At 39.7% G+C, this 20,961-nt stretch overlaps 2 protein-coding genes across 3 annotated transcripts in view; one reads left to right on the top strand and one right to left on the bottom strand.

Moving 5' to 3' along the window:
• Positions 1-15,773, top strand: part of LOC117810003 (uncharacterized protein KIAA0355-like) — a 49,358-nt gene extending 33,585 nt beyond the window's left edge. For both annotated transcript variants that reach the window (XM_034679538.1, XM_034679539.1), the window contains exons 7-14: positions 820-978; positions 3,803-3,900; positions 4,776-4,901; positions 5,855-6,966; positions 8,216-8,381; positions 10,696-10,833; positions 12,840-12,915; positions 13,582-15,773. In XM_034679538.1, coding sequence (XP_034535429.1) covers positions 820-978; positions 3,803-3,900; positions 4,776-4,901; positions 5,855-6,966; positions 8,216-8,381; positions 10,696-10,833; positions 12,840-12,915; positions 13,582-13,944 — 2,238 coding nt within the window. In that variant the 3' untranslated portion in view covers positions 13,945-15,773. The remainder of the gene's footprint in view (positions 1-819; positions 979-3,802; positions 3,901-4,775; positions 4,902-5,854; positions 6,967-8,215; positions 8,382-10,695; positions 10,834-12,839; positions 12,916-13,581) is intronic.
• A 986-nt stretch (positions 15,774-16,759) lies between these two features.
• On the bottom strand, positions 16,760-19,652 carry ss18l2 (ss18, like 2). The gene is made up of 4 exons (XM_034680330.1): positions 19,505-19,652; positions 19,162-19,238; positions 17,150-17,234; positions 16,760-17,065 (listed from the first exon to the last, which is right to left on the bottom strand). The coding sequence occupies exons 1-4, from the start codon at positions 19,595-19,597 to the stop codon at positions 17,012-17,014; spliced, it is 309 nt and encodes a 102-aa protein (XP_034536221.1). The 5' UTR covers positions 19,598-19,652; the 3' UTR covers positions 16,760-17,011.
• Positions 19,653-20,961: the final 1,309 nt, after the last annotated feature.

Below are 20,961 nucleotides of genomic sequence, written 5' to 3'. Positions count from 1 at the left end.
AAGTGCTGTACATCACAACAAACCTAAAATAGAATAAATTCAGAAAAAGATCCCAAGGTAAAGAACGCAATATATGCAACAATAGTAATAAAAACAATACAAATAAAATAAAATAGACAAAAAAGAAGTTGCTGAACGAACTGAGGAAATGCTCTGATGATATCTTGATGAGGAAAACACTGGAGGTAAAAAAAGACTTAAAACTCAACACAGGAAATTAAAATCATCAAAATAAGATAAATTTCTAAGATAATAAAACACTAAAATATTAAACCATTAAAAGAAAATAAGATGCTATACTTAAAATAAATAAATAAATAAATAAGCACATAAATAAATAAAAGTAGATTAAAAGTGAATACAATTTTAACTGGATAAAGAATAAATAAATAAATAAAACTGTTAAGAATAAAACTTGAGACTAAAAAGGTAGGTCTTAAGTTTGCTTTTAAAAATATTTATGCTCTGTGCTGCCCTCAGATCTTCTCATAGGGTGTTCCACAAACATGTGTTGTGATAATAAAAAGCTGCCTCACCATGGGTCTTAGTTCTTACTTTTGGTACAATTAAAAGTCCACTACCTGGAGACCTGAGGGCTCTCACTGGCTCATATAATAAAAGCAAATCTGATAAATATGAAGGACCAAGACCATTAAGAGATTTAATAACCAACAAAATAAAATTAAAATCTATTCTAAAAGATATATGGACTAGTGTTGAACTGTGTGTAGTTGTTGTAATGACATTTGTAGAGTTGTATCAGCACACACTGAACATGGACTTCTTTCATGGATGACCCTCATTGTTTTGTCCCCTCAGCACACAATGCTGCAGCTCATTAAGGAGGCGCTGGGCCAGAACGGAGTGACCCCGAGGGATGACTCTCCTGTCACTGAGGTCCTCAACCAAGTTTGCCCTTCCAGCTGGAGAGGAGCCTGCAAGACAGCTGTCCAGCTGCTGTTTGCCCAGGCTGGACTGGTGAGTGGAGATGTTTTAAAACAGGGTTGTTACATCCAACCTGTATTTCCTGAGTATTGCTGTTAGTTTGTCACAAGTGGACACAAAAGTTTAGTTAATATAAAATTAAGTTACCGTCTACTATCTGCTTATTAATAGATGTTTTGTTTTTGAATTACAATTTTATAGTTTTGGGCATTTGGCTTATTCTTTTGATAAGAAAAACTTAGTGAAATTACTGTCGCTATTCACTTTTACTGCAGTAAATTGGCTGTTAAACTACCAATAGTATGGTTTGCAAACATAGTTTTTATGTAAGCCTTAAGAGTATTGAAAAGTATGAATTAGCATAAGCCACTTCACTTTTTAACTTATATTTTATCCATGTATTGTTAGGGAAAAACAGTAACCTCCTGTTTTGGATTTTCATTTATCAAATACAGATGTTCTGACCTCAAAACCTTTCTTTTAGTTTGTGAAAGAGACTTCTCTTTTCTATCCTCTTTCAGTATTTTGCTCTTGTTAACATCCTTCACCACAGTTGAGTTGATACTACAGATTAGCAGAAAGGTGACGGCATGCTGACGTGAACAGGCCTGTTGTTCTTCACTGACACTTCTTGCTTAAGTTACCGACTTCTCTCCTTTTGTGCGTCTGTGGGTTTGGCAGCCTGTATCTCATTGTTTATCAGATTTGTAATGGAGATGAGGAGACCTGTCCGCTTGCTTTGTGGCAGCGCAGAGTTGTAAACAAACACCAGAGAGACATAAAAGAAAAGAAACATTCCTGCAGCATCTGGGTGAAGGATGGGCTTGCCTGGGTGGGTCTGCAAACAGAGACCCCCTCCCTCTTCTGTTGAAGAGAAGAGCAAGAGGGAGGAGGGAGGGGAGAGGGGCAGCAGTGGGACTCCTCTCAGAGTAACACCAGAGTGTTTATTTTCTGCTGTTTATTTCCTCTGTGTGGTCTGTCCTTTTCCATGCGTTCGGCAGAGGGAGTGTTCCCATTCAGCTCTGCCAGCCCCGTGCTAACTGTAAAACAGTCTCTGGATGATGGATGAGTGCTTTGCATTAGCTCCTTATCTGAGCCTGTGGCTTCTCCACTCAAAATAGATCACACAGAGAGCAGAGACAAAAACACACTCACATGCAAAGTATCCTCTCTACACTTTTAAAAAGCAGCTTGGATGCACACATTCCTTCATTAGTCATACACTATTCATACCTCTCCACACAGTCTTTCTATCCTCTCTGTTTTATTTCTCTTCCACCCACACAGCACTCAGTCAGAATCATTAAACATTATCTGCTCTGTTGTCTTTCACCACCAACTCCCTTTCCCCTCTCATCAAGCAGCAGAAAAAGTTGACATTGTCTATTTAGCCGCCGTTGTTCCTCCTTCCTGCCCTCGATGACTGTCCTATGTGTTTCGACATGGCTGACAGACTGTTTGTGTGTGTGTATGTGCGGCTCGAAAGAGCAACCCGGGGTTTCCAAGGATACACCTGCTTTTAGAACAACAATAGAGTTGCTTCCTGCAATAGAGGAAATAGACTCCTCCCACCTTCTCTCCCTCTTGGTGACCCAGTTGCATGGGTCTCGAGGAGCCAAGGCCACTTTCAAAGAACTCTCAAATAAATCTGAGCGGCACTGTAGGCAGGAGGCAGGAAGGCCAGCCTGTTTGTTGTCACTGACTGATTGAATGCGTCCAGCTTCCTCACCTTGAACTGCCTAGCTCTGCTTGGTGGGGAATTAATGCCAGACAAAAATGAAACCGCTTTTACTTGTAGCTTTGTTTGTTCATGTTAGCATGGCTGGGGAAAGTGCAACATAATGACTTGTTTACATACATGCAGTGGTAGACAAATACATTTTCTTTGTTACTGAGTACTGTACTTTTTTTGAGTATCTGTACTTTACTTGAGTATTAATTTTTGGGGGAACTTATGACTTTTACTTCACTACACTCAGAAGACAATTATTGTACTTTTACTCCACTACATTTCTATCAATGCTCTAGTTACTCTCTACTTTTGCTTTGAAGTCAGCTCATGCATTTCCTTCTCTTTTCTGAAATCTGATCCCTAAGACAGTAAAATCTGTTTGTCTCAGTGGTTTAGTCGTACCTGTATATTGTGCGTCTCCATGGTTGAACGTGGAGCAAACACAGAGCATCACTCAGATCAGGCAGTTCATTTAGAGGTGGTAGTGATGGCTATAATTCTCCACCTGAGCACCCATGGCCATATCTTCAGCCCAAGTTAGAGGTTTTTGAAATGAAGAATGATGTGAATCGTTTGAAATGTTCTCCCTGTTTCCCACTCTGCCCAAACATACAAACATTCACAGTCCAACCTGAGAAAATGCGTTGAGCTACGTAACATTTGTTTCATTCCAGATGAACATTTCAAACTGAGATTTGAGAATTCAAGTAATGGTTTCTAAATAAACATGATGTAACAAAATGTACTCCTATATAGTCTTGACTGCCATCATGCTTTGTGTAAATACAATGTTTAGAGATATTTTAAGAAGTACTTTGAATACTTAAGTATTTAAGCAAGTACTCCAGTACTTTAATTAAAGTAATAATCTGACTGAACAACTTAAACTTGTATTGGAGTAATATTTGACCTGGAGGATCTATACTTTGACTTAAGTAATGAAGCGGTGTACTTTGTACACCACTGCAGACATGACAGAGTTAAAGTAGTTTGTTACAGTTGAGGATTGCATGAATGAAAAAACAGTCAACTGTTAACCTTGGGCTAGAATGAACACATTTGACCTGTGAATAAAGTGTTTCTGTTTGGAGATGCTTATGCAGGTGTGTTTCTGTGTCCCTGCAGGTGGTTGTTGATACAGCTCAGATTGAGAACAAGGAGGCCTACGCTCCCCAGATCACTCTGGAGGGATCTAAGGTGGTGGTCCAGGTTCCTTCTACATGGTACGCACATCAATATATATGTATATTTTTTTTAATTAGATAGCCAACTGCGAAATATTTTCAAAAGATACTTCTCCCACCCGTGACAGCTGTGGTTAAGATAATCAAAGGTAATGTTTGGCTGCTTAAATAATACTTCAACTATGCTGGTTGCCTCAGCCAGTGCAGAAAAAACAGCTTGATATTCTTTTGAGGAATATGTATGTATTACCGATTTTTTATTATCATTATCCATGTGCAATTGCATGCAAAACTATTTGATCATGTGGTTTTGTGAACATGGCAGAATAAGTGTAACAGAGTGAACAAACAAATGGCACATGATCAATCTGTTGTTGATTCATGCCCTCAGAGTACACATAAGGACTTCCATAAAGAAGGATATAAAACTGTCAAGTCCATTGGCTGGATTTTCCTCTCCTCTTTTCTTGTTTAGTTGTAAACACAAGATCTTGAGTACACAATATCCATTCAGCACTTTTGCGGTTACTGTAACTCGTATCCCATATGAAACTGAGGCACTGATGTTAGCAGATCCTAAAACACTAATGTTTTGTGTGTTACTTAAAGCCACATGCTTTCTCCTCTGTCTGAATGCTAAGTCTGACTGAGAAACCAGCACAAAGAGACGTGTCTTAAAATTCCACCGCACAGCTGCTTAGACAGAAGAGGCATCACAGTAAACCTAAACCAGTCTGTGAGCTGAAAGCCTGTCAGCTTGTTTTTTGGTCTTATCTAGTTTATGAATATCACATATCACATATTCATCTTTTTAGCACACACACCTGGACCTTTGTTTGTGAGACGATGTGCTGGATTTGTAGTTCATGTCCGGTCCTGTCTTGCTGTGTTTGTTTGTGTCTATGTATGTACAGGTGTCTGAAGGAAGACCCAGCCACTATGTCCCTGCTGCAGAGGAGTTTGGACCCGGAGAAGACCCTTGGCCTCGTAGATGTGCTCTACACAGCAGTGTTTGACATCAACAGGTGGAAGGAGAGGAAGTGAGTGTCTGTTTGATGTTATAAGTATTATATCTGTTGTTTGTACGATGCACAGATGGTGCAGGATGACAAGCATCAGTCTGCATAAGTCAGGGGTTTCCCAAATTTTTAAGCCCGCAACCCCCACTGTCCCTCAAAGTGATTTAATGTGGCTTCATTTAGCTGGTCTGCAGAAAATGACCCTACCTATATGAGCATGTGGCTGTTTCCTGTGCTGTCATGAATTAACCTACTGCTACTGATGCTTTTGATAATTAACTGTTCACTCACCCTAAACTTAGGAGTCATCTGGCAACAAAGGCAGAAAACTCATTACATTTTCTATTTTCAAGGTTTTATTTCAAGTTTTGCTACTATTTTTGTCAATATTTTTTAACTATAATGGGTAAAATGTACTATTTTTAGATAACTTGTCTTTCAACTTTTTTATTGCATTTTTTTAGTATTTCTTTGTTCACCACAAGTTAACAAATTATATATGAGTAATACAAAATAAACAAAGAGAAGAAAAAATAATAAATAAATACAAAATAATAATAATAATAATAATAATTAACAGTACAAACAAAAAGGAAGATAAACATGAGGTAACAAGAGGTAACAAAACAATAATGATCATAATAATAATAAATATTTTTAGATAACTTAGAAAAAAACATCCTGGAAGACATCTCACGACCCCCCATTTGTGTCTTTCGACCCCCAACTTTTTTTTTCCCACTTTGGGAACCCCTGTGGATAAGTGCAGTTTAACTGTTCATGTGTTTGTGGTAAGCCCTGCAACTTTTAACAAATAAACCAGATTTAAATTGAAGGCCTCACTTTGTACTCAACAAACTTATCAAAAATATGAATAGATCTTTTGTCAATAAATGATCAGCCATATATTTAGTAATGAAGAGAACAACAATGTCCTGTTATATCAAATAATTGATTTATTTTCTTTCCCTCAGAGAGCAAGCCCTGCCTACCATTCAGATCCAGCTGCAGCGGGAGATCCCAGACTATGGCAGTCAGGCAGACCTGCCTCCAGGCACCAGCTCAAAGACCTCCAGTGGGCTGCCTAAAACAATATCCAAGCTGACTTCCAAGTTCACAAAGAAAGTCTCCTCCAGTTCTAATAGCGGAGGCAGTTACTCCATCCCGAACACCCCATCTCGCAGCATGCTTACAACCAGCAGCTCTGAGGAAAAGACCAAGAGTTTGGGCCACAGTGATGGGAGGATCCAGAGCATCCTGCAGATGGGCAGTTTGTCCTGCACCCCAGACTCTCCTCTGCAGAGCCAGCTGGCCAACGGTTTGGTGTCAGAGGACCAGGGCATGAACCTGCCAACTGACCAGGAGATGCAGGACGTCATCGACTTTCTCTCAGGTTTCAACATGGGAAAATCACAGCAGGCCTCGCCCCTGGTCAAGAGGAGGAACTCTGTGGCGTCTGCAAACCCAGCTGAGCTGAAGCCCCCAAGCGGACCTCTGCCCACCTCCCAATCTATCTCTCACAATGTCCTGCAACCCCCTGCTCAGAGCATGCCCCAACCCCAGCCTCAGCCCCAACCTCCACCATCAGTGCAGAAGCAGCAGTCTCAGTCACAACCGCAGCCACCTCCTCCTCCACAGCAACAACAGCCTCAGCAGCAGCAGCAACCCCCTCCAGCTCCTCCTCCTCAGCAGCCCTCCCCACAGGCCCTGCAGTACTACCAGCACCTCCTGCAGCCTATCAGCCAGCAGCAGCCGCCTCCTCCTCAGCAGACGCCACCCCAGGTCCTCCCACAGCAAAGAGTCCCGAGTAAGTGGCTCGGCACCTCTGGGCAGCAGCCCCCACCGCAGGGCCACCCTGCAGGGCTGTCACCCCTGGGGCCAATCGGGCAGTGGGGCTCTCCTGGACTGCCGGATCTGAGCTCAGATCTATATAGCCTGGGTCTGGTCAGTACCTACATGGACAGTGTGATGTCAGAGATGCTGGGCCAGAAGCCGCAGGGGCCCCGCAACAACACGTGGCCCAACAGGGACCAGAGTGAGGGAGTGTTTGGAGTCCTGGGAGACACACTGCCTTTTGACCCTGCAGGTGAGATCCATGTCTTTGAACTGTGGTTCAATTTAACTCAGTAAGCAAAAAAGGGACAAACATGGCCCCCGGTATTGTTTTTTTTTACCTAAAATGATGCCAAATTTGGTAACATTATTGAATATTACTAAAAAATAATTCTTTCTTTCAAACATTCACCGTCGCCTTCCATCTTCAAAACATGTGCCTGTTTAGGAACAGCTGTGACCGGTCATCTTTTCAGTCATGAAAAGACATCCAAATAGGAGTGTTGCTTTCAACCTGTCATGCTCTTTAGTCATACTGTAGTGTCAGCTGTGTGTGTGTGTGTGTGTGTGTGTGGGTGTGGGTGTGGGTGGGTGTGGGTGTGGAGGGGGCATGCAGGCCTGAAGCTCTGCTGACACCATCATTTCGTTATTCTAAAAATCCTCAGAGAAGCAGCTTGGCGATGTTGAACTAAGCTGCAATCATTCATAAGTTATTCATCGTACCTGGAGACTAATGTTCAGATCAGGGTATTGGTGCTCTGAGTCTCTGTAATCCAGTTGAAACCATTATGATGCATGAAATGGTATCAGCTGTCGCATAAAGGTTAGGTATAAAGTTACTCATCAAAACTCAAACCTTTGTTGTCCCATAAAAGAAAATGAGTTTGCAGACATCAGTTGCTAACAACATAAAGGGACTGAAATGCAGAGGTTATATTCAGTGTTATCTTGCACAAAAAGCAACATGATGACTTTAGATATTAAGCAATGCAACAGGGGTGGGGATCACTGATGTCCCGGCTTGTTTTTTGTTTAAAGCCAAAGACCTCTGATGGGATTTTGGAGCCGAAATAATCTGGATTGTTAAAAGTTGGTTTGTGCCAGACCACATACAAGAATGTTTTTACTGCGTTCAGCATGTACGATATCTTAAGTCCTACCGAAGCAGTTTACAGACAACTTTGGACCCCAATAGGAGTCGAATAATCAATGTAGGTCAGACAGGATGAGCAGCGTGTTTCTCCCCTACATGCCGCTGTGACTGTAAATTGACAAATTATGCTGAATTACGCCTGTGTCAGTTGCTATTTTTACAGTGCAGCGGCCTCTTTTGATTGCAGTCAGGCCTATTGTGCTGAGCTGACTTATGGCCATTGTGATTTTCTGCTTCGGTCGACAGTCTGGCTAAACGGATTGAGCTCTAGGGAGCGAAAGAGAAAAGCTGAGGGTGTCAGAAACTCATAGTTGTGTTTATCCTCCCTTTTTTTTTTCTCCACGCACAGTCGGCTCTGACCCGGAGTTTGCACGTTACGTTGCCGGCGTCAGTCAGGCCATGCAGCAGAAACGGCAGGTGCAGCACATCCGTCGACCCAGCAACCCACGCAGCAACTGGCCAATGCCTGATGAGCAGCACAGGACCTGGTCACACCCAGAGTACTACAGTGAGGGGTACGTAACTGTTCCTGACAATCATGTCCAAGAGGTATTAAAAAATGACATTACGACATGACTTTGTTCAGTAACACACTGAGGTAAACAGAGAAGAAGAAGAACAAGAAGAGGAAATAGATTTAACATGAAACAGATCATTTAAATGTATTCTGGATTTATTCTAGATCTCTTTTCCCCTGAAGACCTGGCCAAGTATGGCAGCAACACAGTTTCAACAGCAACATGATGTGAATCATACAGTAGAAATTGATATTATAAAGTCACCTGTAGTGTGATGTCATCTGCTCTCAGCTCTCACTCTTTTATGTGATGCACTCGTTTTCTGTTAACTATCTCTGTAACTTTCATGCCTTTACAGATTTTTGGAAAACAAGTGGCACGTACACAATCCCTGCTGCCATGTGTCAGGGTTTGTTTTGGATAACAGTATTAGGGATAGACCGATTTATCGACTGGGCCAATTATCGACCAAGCCGATATTTAGCATTTTGACGCATCTCAGCATCGGCCTTTTTTTCAAAATCTGACGGCCGATAGGATAATAATTTAAAACTGGATTATTTTGGCTCTGATGCAGCTGCGCCTCTCCATCATTGTCCCACCCACAGCACCATCTGATTGGTTACACGCAGAGCCACGGCACAGGTAAAAGCCAAACAGCCAATGAGAAACTGCAGGGAGAAATTTAACGCAAGCTAGGCTACCGTTTCTGCAGACGGTGTCATTTCAGCCATGTGATTTAACGAATTTTGAAAGATTTGAACCCGAGCACTAGGGCTGAATGATTAATCAAATTCAAACCGACATCGCAATGTATTAGAATGCAATTTTCAAATCGCAAAGGCTGCGATTAAAAAAAAAAAAAAAAGTTTCATATACACAGACGCAACCTTACGTGACATGCATGCAGTAGGTGGCCGTAATGCACCTTTCAGCTGGTTTGCCGACGGCCAAAAATCTCCGAAGAAAGAGACACGTGCGAGCAGGGGATGAAGAAAACAACTTCAGCCACGCTAAGTTTTGATTTGTTGTTTTGTTGTTGACATCTTCACTGACTGCAGACGAAGAGTCAGTGAAGACCCAGACAAGATGTGGATTTACTGCAACAGGACAACTGGACAGAATCATATTTAAGACACACAGTGTCCAGTTTTCTGTCTACTGGTTCTTATTGAGAAAAAATAGCATGTTTACATGGTTAGGTGTCAGCCAGGAGTACAACCGGGTCATAATCAGTCCGGCAGCAGAGAAAAAAAGAGACCTGTCACTCAGCCGCTGCCCCTAGCTGAGCGTCTCCGCTGCAACACCTTTGGTCAGCTGATTCACATCAAACCATGCTTTAAATTTAAAACACTTGTTTGGCAGAATTTAGTAGTTGTGGTGAACGCTTACAAGACTGCAAGCCAAAGTATTTAGTAAGTTTACAACTGTAATTCAAGTAGATAAATAAACCGTCTTTCATATTAATTCATGCTTCATTTGCCTTTATCTTAACATAAGCCTAGCCTATGAGAAAGAACTGTTTGTGTATAATAAATCTGATATTGTTTATCATAATACAGATTGATTTATTGCTTGTGTTTGTTGAAAAATAATGAGAAGAGGACCTTGAAAAAATAATTGCATATTAAATCGCAATCACAATATCAAGGAAAATAATCGCAATTCGATCATTTTTGAAAATCGTTCAGCCCTACCAAGCACTCACTTCTGTTTAGGTGTACGCTCCACTTAGATTTTTTCAGCACTTTAATTTGCCACTAGAAAGTCAGCTTGTTTTTGCACTATTTACGGCCGCAACACAGACGTGCTCTTCCGCCTGAATATCGGCTCCAAATATCGGTTATCAGCCTCCTTGACTCATAATCATTGGTATCGGCCCTGAAAAAACCATATCGGTCTATCTCTAAACAGTATAATGCTGAGCTGCCAGATAGTTCTTTTATGGTTCAGTTTAATAGTAGAGAACATTACCTGTGAGCAGACATCATTGTTATGAGAGGCATTTACCACGTTATTAGTGTCTGTAGTCATTGAATTCAGCCCACAAGTGTGAGCAGGCACCATCCTGCTGAGACTAATCTGAGAGAGCAGGCAGACTGAAACAAACACTCATTACAGCAGCAGCAGAATCAGGCATATTATAAACTCTGTGCTGTAAGGCTCTCATCAAAAACTCAAAGGCTTTAGACATTCAGATTCTTCTTAAAATGTAGTCAAGACAAATGAATTCAACCATTGTACCTTCACACACAACTGTATTGAAGTATAAGACAGACAGTGCTCACACCGCCTCTGGTTGTGTCTTCAGGGAGGCCGTGAACAGCAGCTGGTCAGCCAATCAAGGGGACTCGGCCAGCTCCAGCGACGAGACATCTTCAGCCAACGGGGACAGTTTGTTCTCCATGTTTTCTGGGCCGGACCTTGTGGCGGCTGTGAAACAAAGACGGTGAGTCCCAAACTCAGTCACTGACCTGGATTAATTGTCAGCCAGCTAGACTGTGAAAAGAAGTCACACTGTCATGTAAAGTTCATTGAACTTCATTTCTTTGGATGTAAAAACTGAGATGAGTAGATAGTGTTTTTCCTCATGCCATCTCATCACCCACTCATTGATACTTATTTCAAGCTGTGTGACTTGAGGCTGATTGATACTTCTGACATGAGCACTACATACTTGTGCGTCGTTGTGTCTGTGTCGCGCAGCAATTCTCCTCCGAAACGCCTGAGGGCAGTGTGGTCTCTCTGATAGCCGATCGCCTGCTTCCAGCCTCGCTATGATCTCTGTTTACTTTTCCACAGCGATTCAGAGCGTGTTACGTTAATCTACAGCTGATACATGTTGCTGTTTATCATACAGACATGATTACATGAAGAATAGAGAGGAGGAGATGAAATATACGGCCGATGAGCAGTATCCCGGAAGTGATGTAAATGCAGTAAACACAATGCCGCCGAGCGGACCAATCACAGGGCTTGTGGTCTGCGTTGATTCTAAGCGTAGTTCAGTCAGACAACTCACGTTTAAAATGTTTATTGTAGCAGCAAATATTTCATGTTTGGCGCCCAGGCTCCAGCCTCATCACTCCCTGCAGTTAAAGGTGACATATTACGCTCTTTTTCATCAAAATATATTGGTCTAATATGTTCTAAACATTCTAAACATCTAAACATGGTTTTAAAGTTTATTGCTCAAAAAAACACTTTGAAATCAGATTTTGGCGTGTCTGTAAACCCTTCTTTTTCAGCCCTGCTCAGAACAGGCTGTTTTCTGTGTCTGTGCCTTTAAATGAGGATGAGCTCTCTGACCACGCCCCCTCAGGAAGTGGATGTGGTCTCGGCTCTCCGGCACGTTGATCTAATGTTTACATGTTGGCTGAATATACACGGCTGCTCACAGACCCGCGTTACTTCAACCCTCTGAATCTGATCCAGAATCTGAACCTGACGGAGAGGCGCCTGCAGCAGGACCTTTCTGAACCATTGGTCACAGATTTAGTGTTTCTTGTTGTTTTATTTGTCAGTATGTCAATGTGTGTCTTGGTACACAGTGACGAACATGTAGCTATGTGGCTATGCTAACTAGCGCTAGCACTTTTTTATTAAAAATAAAAATCATCCACTAGATCTTTAAATCTGCAGACGTGGGGAGTAAAACCGACCTTTGTGTTTTTTAAGACAGCCTACAACTAGCATGCCTCCCTCCTAAGCTCCTTGTTAGCACACGTGTGTGCAGGTAATGAAAAAAGGAGGAGGGGTTGAGTTGTATTTTATACAGTCTATGGGCTGAACAAGCTCCGAGCTCTGACTCCCGTGACAGACCGGATGTCGTTGTGACGTATGAAAAACACGGAAAACTGAAACGGCTCGTTTTAGACACATTTACAGAAAGGTGGAGAAATCAGAACAGGGGCTTTACAGGGGCTTTACAGGGGATTTATTTCATTTTCGGGGGGTTTGTAGACATGCCAGGGAAACATATTTCAGGTAGAGAACCATTAAAAAGTCGATTTTGCATGATATGTCACCTTTAAGTCTACATGCAGACATTGAGGAGTGATAAGCAAAACATACTGAACACCCCTGGAGCATGCAGGTGGATGCTGGGGTGGCGGTGGGAATGAAAGAAAATTCAGCAATAGGCTTGAAGGAGAGTTGGGAGATTTTCCTGGTTTAAATAGACCGCCAAATTGAGAGGCAGAGGGCGGGATTGGATGATGGTTATGAGAGTGGGACATATGACGTGTATAGCAGTGCAGCTCGAGTTGTCTGCCTGAACTAGCTCGCAGGCGTTGTTTCATTTACATTTTGGAGGAGGTGCACGTCAGCTACGTTCGTAGGCCTCTGCGTAGGTACGGGAGCTACGCGAACCCTGGCGCAGGCTACGCCGTTGATTCGAGAAGTATCACAGAAGTATAAATCAGCCTTTAATGCTTCAACTTTCTCTGTTCTCAGAAAACACAGCTGTGGTGAGCCAGAGGTGTGCACTCTGCCGTCACCACCACTCCATCACATTGGCGATGATAACCAGGTAACTATTAAGAGGACTGTGCATAGTGCTGAAACCCTGCACTGACAATTTGTGGAAAAAAACAAAAATTAGAACATAACATTTTTTTATTTTTGTCACAGCAATATTATAATATATAATAAATGTATAATAAACATTGTTTTTTTAATGTATAAATACAGACACCAAATACCATTTGAAGTGCATTAGCAAAGGCACATTTTCAATCATACACAGGCTTCCTGCTTCATATCTTAGTTTTCAAATTGGCATAACAAAGGGTTACAATTTACATAATGTCCAAATTATAGTCTTCTTTTTTTATAATAATTAGCTTGTTTGCGATGCAGAATCTTTTTGATGTGAAATTTGTAGCAACATATATATACTTTACCCATTTTCTCAGCAATATCAACTGAACATTCTGAAAATGAAAGCTAACATCATGGCACCTTTCTGATCCTTTCACAAAATAACAAAACAATCAGCTGCACTTTTGGTCAGATAATCATCGCAATTATCACAGCACCAGCGGGAACGCTTTAGTTATGGGGATTTTAGTTTGTTTTTTAGTTTGAAGGGACTGGTAAGACAAAGGCTTGTTAATCAGACGCTGGTAAGACCCGTCTGACTAACATCTAGTTATTGTTTTTAGCTTTACTGATTTCTATCTGCTCTTGTCCACAGGACAGCAAAACTAAAACCTGGCCTCCTAAAGCACCGTGGCAGCACTCCACCCACACCCACACCAACACCATGCCCAATCCCAGCTCTTCCTTGTACCAGATGAACATCCCCCCATCTTCCCAGTGGAGTGACTCCATGCAGATGCTGCAGTCTCCCGTGTGGTCCACTGCCAGTGACTGCTCCCCCTCCACTGGCATCTCCTCTGGTTTCCCCTCCTTCACCCAGCAGCAGCAGCAGCAACAGCAACAACAACAACAACAACAACAACAACAACAACAGCAGCAACACAAACCCATGACCAAGGGCTTTAAATCCTTCCCCCTCAAACATGAGCACAGGCCCTCGTACCTTCACCAGTACTGATCACGGTCTAATGTCGAACGTGTTCATGGTGAAGAGCCACTGAGGGCCTGCAGCTCTGTGAGACAAGTGGGCCGAGCTGCAGCCGTCACAGTCCACACCCACTCAATTGGAAGAATTCAAAGCCGCATATAGAGGCAGAATCAAAGTAAACACACTGGCTCAACATTTTTGTAACTATATTTTTCCATGTCAGACATCCCACATTTGAAACAGAGACATATTTTGAAGTTTTTTGAACTGCCATGTTTTAACTATGAGAGGTGCATGTGTCATGCCGGCAGCAGTCTAGTGGTCGTTTCTCTGTCTGTTGAGCTGACGTCTCCTCAGACAAGAGCTGGAGACGTGCACGGCCGTCACCCACTTGCTTCTGCAGCTGAACGTGTGTTTGTTTGTGTACGTGTGTGCGTGCGCGTGTGTGTGCGTGCGTGCGTGCGTGCGCGTGTGATTGTGTGTGTGTGTGTGTGTGTGTGTGTGTGTGTGTGTGTGTGTGTGTGTGTGTGTGTGTGTGCAACTGAGCGGATTACAAGGGGGCAGGGGCTTGTGATGCTCTCATTTTGCCCGTAATAAATATACTGTGTCTACATAGCTGTAACTGCCAAATCTCACGCAAGATGACTCAGAGTACAGCTACCATCTACTGTTTCATAGCTTGTAAAATACTGAAGTTGAAATATAAATATTTAGTTCTTTTTATTAAGAGGCTTTGAGCAGGCTCAGCATAAATATAGTAAGTCACTGCAGAGGTGTCATTTGAGAGAAATACACTAATTTTTCAACAACTGACCAGAGTTTAGAGTTCTAGCAGTAACAATGTGCCATGTTGGTATTGATAGCACTTGCAGGATATTATTTCCAACCAAAGCATTGTTCAGAAGATGAATGGTGCTGAGGAGACGAGAGGCAGTCTGAGATTATAGAGAAACAGTGAAGTGAGACGTCCTATTGGATGAGAGCGTTAGGGAACATCTTCACTTCCATTCATTTCCTCCTCCTCTCTTATTGGCAGTTGTTTGACACTAACTCCCATAACCCTAACTTTTCTTCTGTTTAATGATACAATATTTTTCTTGTAATATTATTGACAGTATTAATCTTATTTTTGTATTTTCTTACATGTTATACCATTACTGTATGTTAGTATTCTTGTAGACATATTGCATAAAACATTATTTTCCACCTCCCAATATGTGAAAAAGCACATTTTTTCCTACAGAGTTGAACTACACCATCTATCTATAAAGGTTACCAAATATGCCATGCTAAACACTCAAACATTGTGTGATGAGGGTGTTTTTGGAGCCCTTGTTTCTTCAGTTTCTATGGCAATGGGCTGTATTTAAAAGCCCAGAATGTTATCTTTTTGTGATGTTTGCGGATGCCAATGTTGCCTGTATTTATGAAATGACACCATGTTTTCAGAAAACTAACATACTTAACATGTTTACAGAGAATTGTTTGCTGTATATACATATAAATATATATCTTTTTATAGTTAATGTGCTTTGCACAATCAAGATATAGGGTTTGTTGCTTTTTGTCTGTGTTCTCTCCCTAACTGTTGCAGCCTTTTTTAAAGACATCATTACAGACCTTGGACTGTAACTGTTAGCTTCTCAGCTGTGTCAAATGGTTTACTAGTGGCTTCTATAAAAGAAAAAAAAAGAATAATAAAAACATGTTGCCCTGATAGAAGATATAAAGGGGGACTGCTTGGCTTATGTTGCTTATTGTTCTCTTGAGCTGGCAACTGAATCTTTCCAAGTGTACCAGCAATGCAAAAAATGAATAAAAAATGACTAGCAATTCAAAAAGTTGTCTTTTGTAGTTATTCTGTTGAAAGATGTTTACATTCCTGCTTCAATGACAAGACATTCAAACTGTCCTCAACTTCTGGCTTGAGTAAAGTTTTATAAATTGGCCTCTCAATCACTGATAGAATTAGATGAGTTTGACCCAAAATCTGGTCATACTTCAAACAAAAACTAAAAACAGAGAGACATTGTTGGGATAAAAATCTTTGGTCTGTGAATCAACTGTATCGTTATGTTATTGATGTTTGTAAATTATATTGAAATATGTCAAATAAGTATTTACAGGGATTAGGAAAATAACAAATGTATTTAAGTAAGGTATTAAGAGTTCATAATGACCTTTTTTTTGTCCCTCAAAGATGTGACTCCACATCCTCTCCCTCATGACAACGTTCATTCTAAATATTAACACAGATGTTGAACAGGTTGAATATTATTGCCCTATTTTCATGTAAGTTAAATGATTAAATTATCTATAGTATCTGTCTGAGAACATTTCCATTGTTAAATATTACTTTTGTTACTCCAGCTTGGATAGCAGTGTGCCTTTATATCTGTGCGTACAATAACAGATCTGTGCTTCAAGTACTGATATTTTTGCACCTTTTGTGTGACTGTTCTTGTATCAACACAAGATAGGATGTAATCACACAATGATGATAAAATACATTTAAAAGTATAATCTTATTTCAATAAATGTTGCTTTGTTTCATCCTAAAAAAAAGAAGAAAAAAAAAACTTCAGTCATGTGGATTAAATCAAAACTTCAGTTCATGTTTCGTGCTGTCAGACCTGTGGGTTCTGTATTAGGAAGATTATTACTACATTTTACTATGCAGTCTGAGTAAAGGTAACATTTTCCTAAACCAGTCCATCTTTTTTACTTGTTAATTACTTAAATGCAATACTGAAGTTTGAGAAATATTCTAAAAATGATTTAATTACACGAGTACTTACAATGTCCCTGTACTGATACAATTCAGAAACAGACATCAGGAAACAACTTCCAAAAATAGCAAATCTCTCTTTAATGTACAAACCAAATGGTATCAAAGAATGCCACTTGGTATTCACAGAATCTCCTCGTGCATAATAAATATCCGGTGGTATTACTGAACAATAACACAGGTAAACCTGAAATGGGAAACATGATTGGGAAGAGTAAAACTTCTTCTAAATACTTAGTTATGCAAAATAATTCTTGACATCAAATATTAAAATATAAATCCCAACTCCACAGACAGAGGCAGCGATCTTCATGTCCCTCCATGTTCATTCACAGCAGTTGCTGAGGCTTCACTGGATGTAGACTGGAAACAGAAACAAAGAAAGGTGTTAGAGATGAGGAACACTGCGGGACACTGTTCTCACTGTGGGATGTGGTTTGTCCTTACACTTGAAGCAGGGGCCACCGAGTCTGGGCTGGCATCAGCTATGGTTGCCAGATAGACAATGTTACGATGCAGGATCTGTTGGTATCTGATGGCAGAACACAAACAGCAGCTATAAATATACAGCATTGAAGACACTGACATCCACATACAACCAAACTGATCTGTGTGTAGTCTTCACTAGTTAAAATACTTCACATACTGTAAGACAACCCTGAGATGGTGGATTTAAATCATTACGGTTTACAAGTATAATGATTACAAATTATTAACATGAGTGATAGTGTTTCCAGCTGTGAGAAAAAACACACCCTGTGTAACGTTGTGAGAGCTGAGATAGTGCCATCATGGTTGTCAGAGTTACACAATCTACTCAATTTTAACGTTGTGTTTCTAAGCACGACATGAAAGGTGGGTAAATTAAATACCACCTGAAGCTTTTTCTGTTTATCTCTATGGTACCTGCTCCATGAGTGTGCTGGCTTAAATGTGATCAACATGCTCTAAAGCAGGGGTTCCCAAACTTTTCAGCCTGCGAACCCCAAAATATTGGTAGCAAAGACTTGCGACCCCCACTGTCCCTCTAAGTGATTTAATGTGGCTTCATTCAGCTGGTCTGCAGAAAATAAGCCTACCTATATGAGCATGTGTCTGTGTTTCCTGTGCTGTTATGAATTAACCTACTGCTACTGATGCTTTTGATAATTAACTGCTCACTAACCCTAAACTTAGGAGTCATCTGGCAAAAAGAAAGGCAGAAAACTCATTACATTTTCTATTTTCAACAGGGTTCCCACTCTTTTCCAGAGATTATTTTCCAGGACATTTTCAGTGGTGATCAAACTGGTATGTCTAAATTTAGTTCCTAATTTAGTTCCTAAATAGTCTAATATGTTCCTCTCAGTGGAAGACTACATTGAAAAACGTGCAGTCTATGGCTATGTATGAAATCATCTCTTACATGCTTAAAAAAGTATGGCAAATTAATTATAGAACAATGCAACCACAGATGTACAGCACTTCACTTTATTAGTGCAACCAAGTAACAATGATGGCCAACTCTCATCTCAGCTTTCTCTTTTCTCAAAAAATATAAAATTAGCTAAGTAAAAAACAAAAGAGCCAGCAAAGGAATCTGGAAGCTGCCTTATTGAAATAATTAAATAATAATAATAATCAGAGGATCAGTGCATAAGTTGACCTAAATAGAACTGAATGACAAAAATGGCCACAAATGTTGTATGGGGATGTGTTTTTTTTTAACCATGTCAGGTCGCAGGCAGTCATGTTGGAATAATTTTCCAGGACAATCTGTGATTTTCCAGGACATTTTGCTTTTTATCTCATTTTCCAGGTGTTTTCCAGTACTGGAAAACAGTTGACCAGTTTTCCAGGGTTTCCAGGTTTTCCAGGATCCGTGGGAACCCTGTTTCAAGGTTTTATTTCAAGGTTAGCTACTATTTTTGTAGATATTTTGTATTATAATGGGTAAACTGTACTATTTTCAGATCATTATTAAAAAAAACATTCTGGAAGACATCTCACGATCCTCCATTTGTGTCTCGTGACCCCCCAGGGGGTCCTGACCCACACTTTGGGAACCCCTGCTCTAAAGGGCTCTGCTTTATCATCAGCTGTGCACAAAGTAGAAACTCAACTCAACTCAAACAACTTTATTTATATAGCACCTTTCATTCATAAACACATGCAGCCCAAAGTGCTTCACAGAATAACAGAGACAGAAAACAACAGCAATGTTAAAATTATAAAAGGCATGATTAAAAATAAAATTCTTAAAAATAAAATAAAGTCAATACAGTAAAATTAATAAAATAAGTAATATTGGAAAGAAAAGTTGAAAATAAGATAGCGTTAACAAGATCAGATGAATACAAGAAATAAATAGATAATTAAATAAGATAAATATATGTTAACGCAACGATTAAAATAATAATAACAACAACAACAATAATAATAATAATAACATAGCTCTGTCTGGTGATAGTTGGACTTACTGTACACACTCCACCGCTCGTCCTTTCTGCATGTATTCAGCGATGCATCGGATTAATTGGTCATTTTCATCCAGCAGCTGGGACAGATCAAACACTAGGTTAACTAAAACACTGAACATTCAGGGGTCATTTTACCATCTTTCAACATATTAATGCAGGCGTATGTAACACTCAACATGTTCACGGAGTATGTAATGAAATGAAGACTAATTTTAGAGCATGAGATACCTAGATGAGAGTGAAAATGGTGATCACTCACGCCTAATCTTGGGTTTTGAGCGTTGATATTATTAGGTAACATTTTTCGAGAGGTTACTTTTAAAATGTTTTAACAGTGGCTTACCCTTTGTATTGTTTCTTGGTTAATTTTCGCTTTTCCACGTAATTTCTTTGGCACGAAAACAATCGACATTTTGAAAAATTTACTTTGCACCATAACACTTCCTGTTTGTCTTCTTCCTCCTCTTCTTCGTTGGTTTGTTGCAGCAGCAGCTGAGGCCTTCTCTTGTATTACTGCCATCTTCTGGCAACCACGGATACAAATATAGATCATGTTCTTATACAATCTATGGTTCTTATACAATCTATGGTTCTTATACAGTCTATGGTTATTATACATTCTATGGTTATTCTAGTATTCAAAACTTGACTTTTTTTTAACATGGATTTTCAGCTAAAGACATTTAGAAGGACAAACAAAAAAAGAAAAACAGGAAGCTTTGCAGATATTGATAATGTGATGAGAAAACATGGTTTAAATAATGCAATTAGATTCATCATCATCATCATCATCATTATTATTATTATTATTATTATTATTATTATTATTATTATTATATTATATTATATTATATTAAATTATTTGCTATATTATATTATATTATCATATCATATAATGTTATATTATATTCTTTGCTATATTATATTATATTATTATATCATATTATGTTATATCATATAATGTTATATCACATTCTTTACATTATATTATATTATATTACATTACATTACACTACATTATATTATATTACATACTTTGCTATATTATATTATATTATATTATATTATATTATATTATATTATATTATATTGTATTATATTATATTATATTATATTATGTTATAATATTTTATATCATATCATATTATATTATATAATATCCTCTGATATTTTTCCAAGTTTCCAGTAAAAAGACATCATCATTTTTAATCTGGCATTTATGTCTCTTTAAACATCTGTTTCTGTTACAGGCGATCCCTTTGACATGAGGCTAACCATGTTAAACCACATGTTCAGGCTACTTGATGACCTATGAAATATATTCTCTAAAAGGATTATTCTATTTAAACCTTGCTTGTCGCATCTTCATTGTTTAACAGCTACAGCGGATTAATTCTTCAATTCAACCTTTCAGCAAGCCCTAAAGTTTTGCATATATTTCAGGAGTTAATAAATCACCCAGTAGACTCTGCCTCTAACCTGTTAAATGCTCAACATACCATAAAGTGTACTCTTCTGCCACCCTCAGGATAAAATGTCATAAACCCTGTGGACTGTCACAGGACCTGGGAAGAATTGTTTATGCAGTAAAGCAGAGGGGGCAATGTATTAAGATCAGGGTGTATCAATTATAAGTTACTAAATAATTCACTCTTTCTGTTATTTGTAATATTAACATGTAACACTTTAGTTCAGTCCATTCATATCCTCCATTACGTATTAGACCATGAAAACTGTACAATAACATTAGCTCTGTCCTCGAGGGATTGTTGTCTTTCTGTGGGGACTGGAAACACGCCA

The sequence above is a fragment of the Notolabrus celidotus genome, chromosome 3, assembly GCF_009762535.1.
Source record: "Notolabrus celidotus isolate fNotCel1 chromosome 3, fNotCel1.pri, whole genome shotgun sequence".
Taxonomy (NCBI): domain Eukaryota; kingdom Metazoa; phylum Chordata; class Actinopteri; order Labriformes; family Labridae; genus Notolabrus; species Notolabrus celidotus.
The sequence above is the reverse complement of the archived record's forward strand: the minus strand, read 5'-3'. Positions and strand labels throughout refer to the sequence as shown.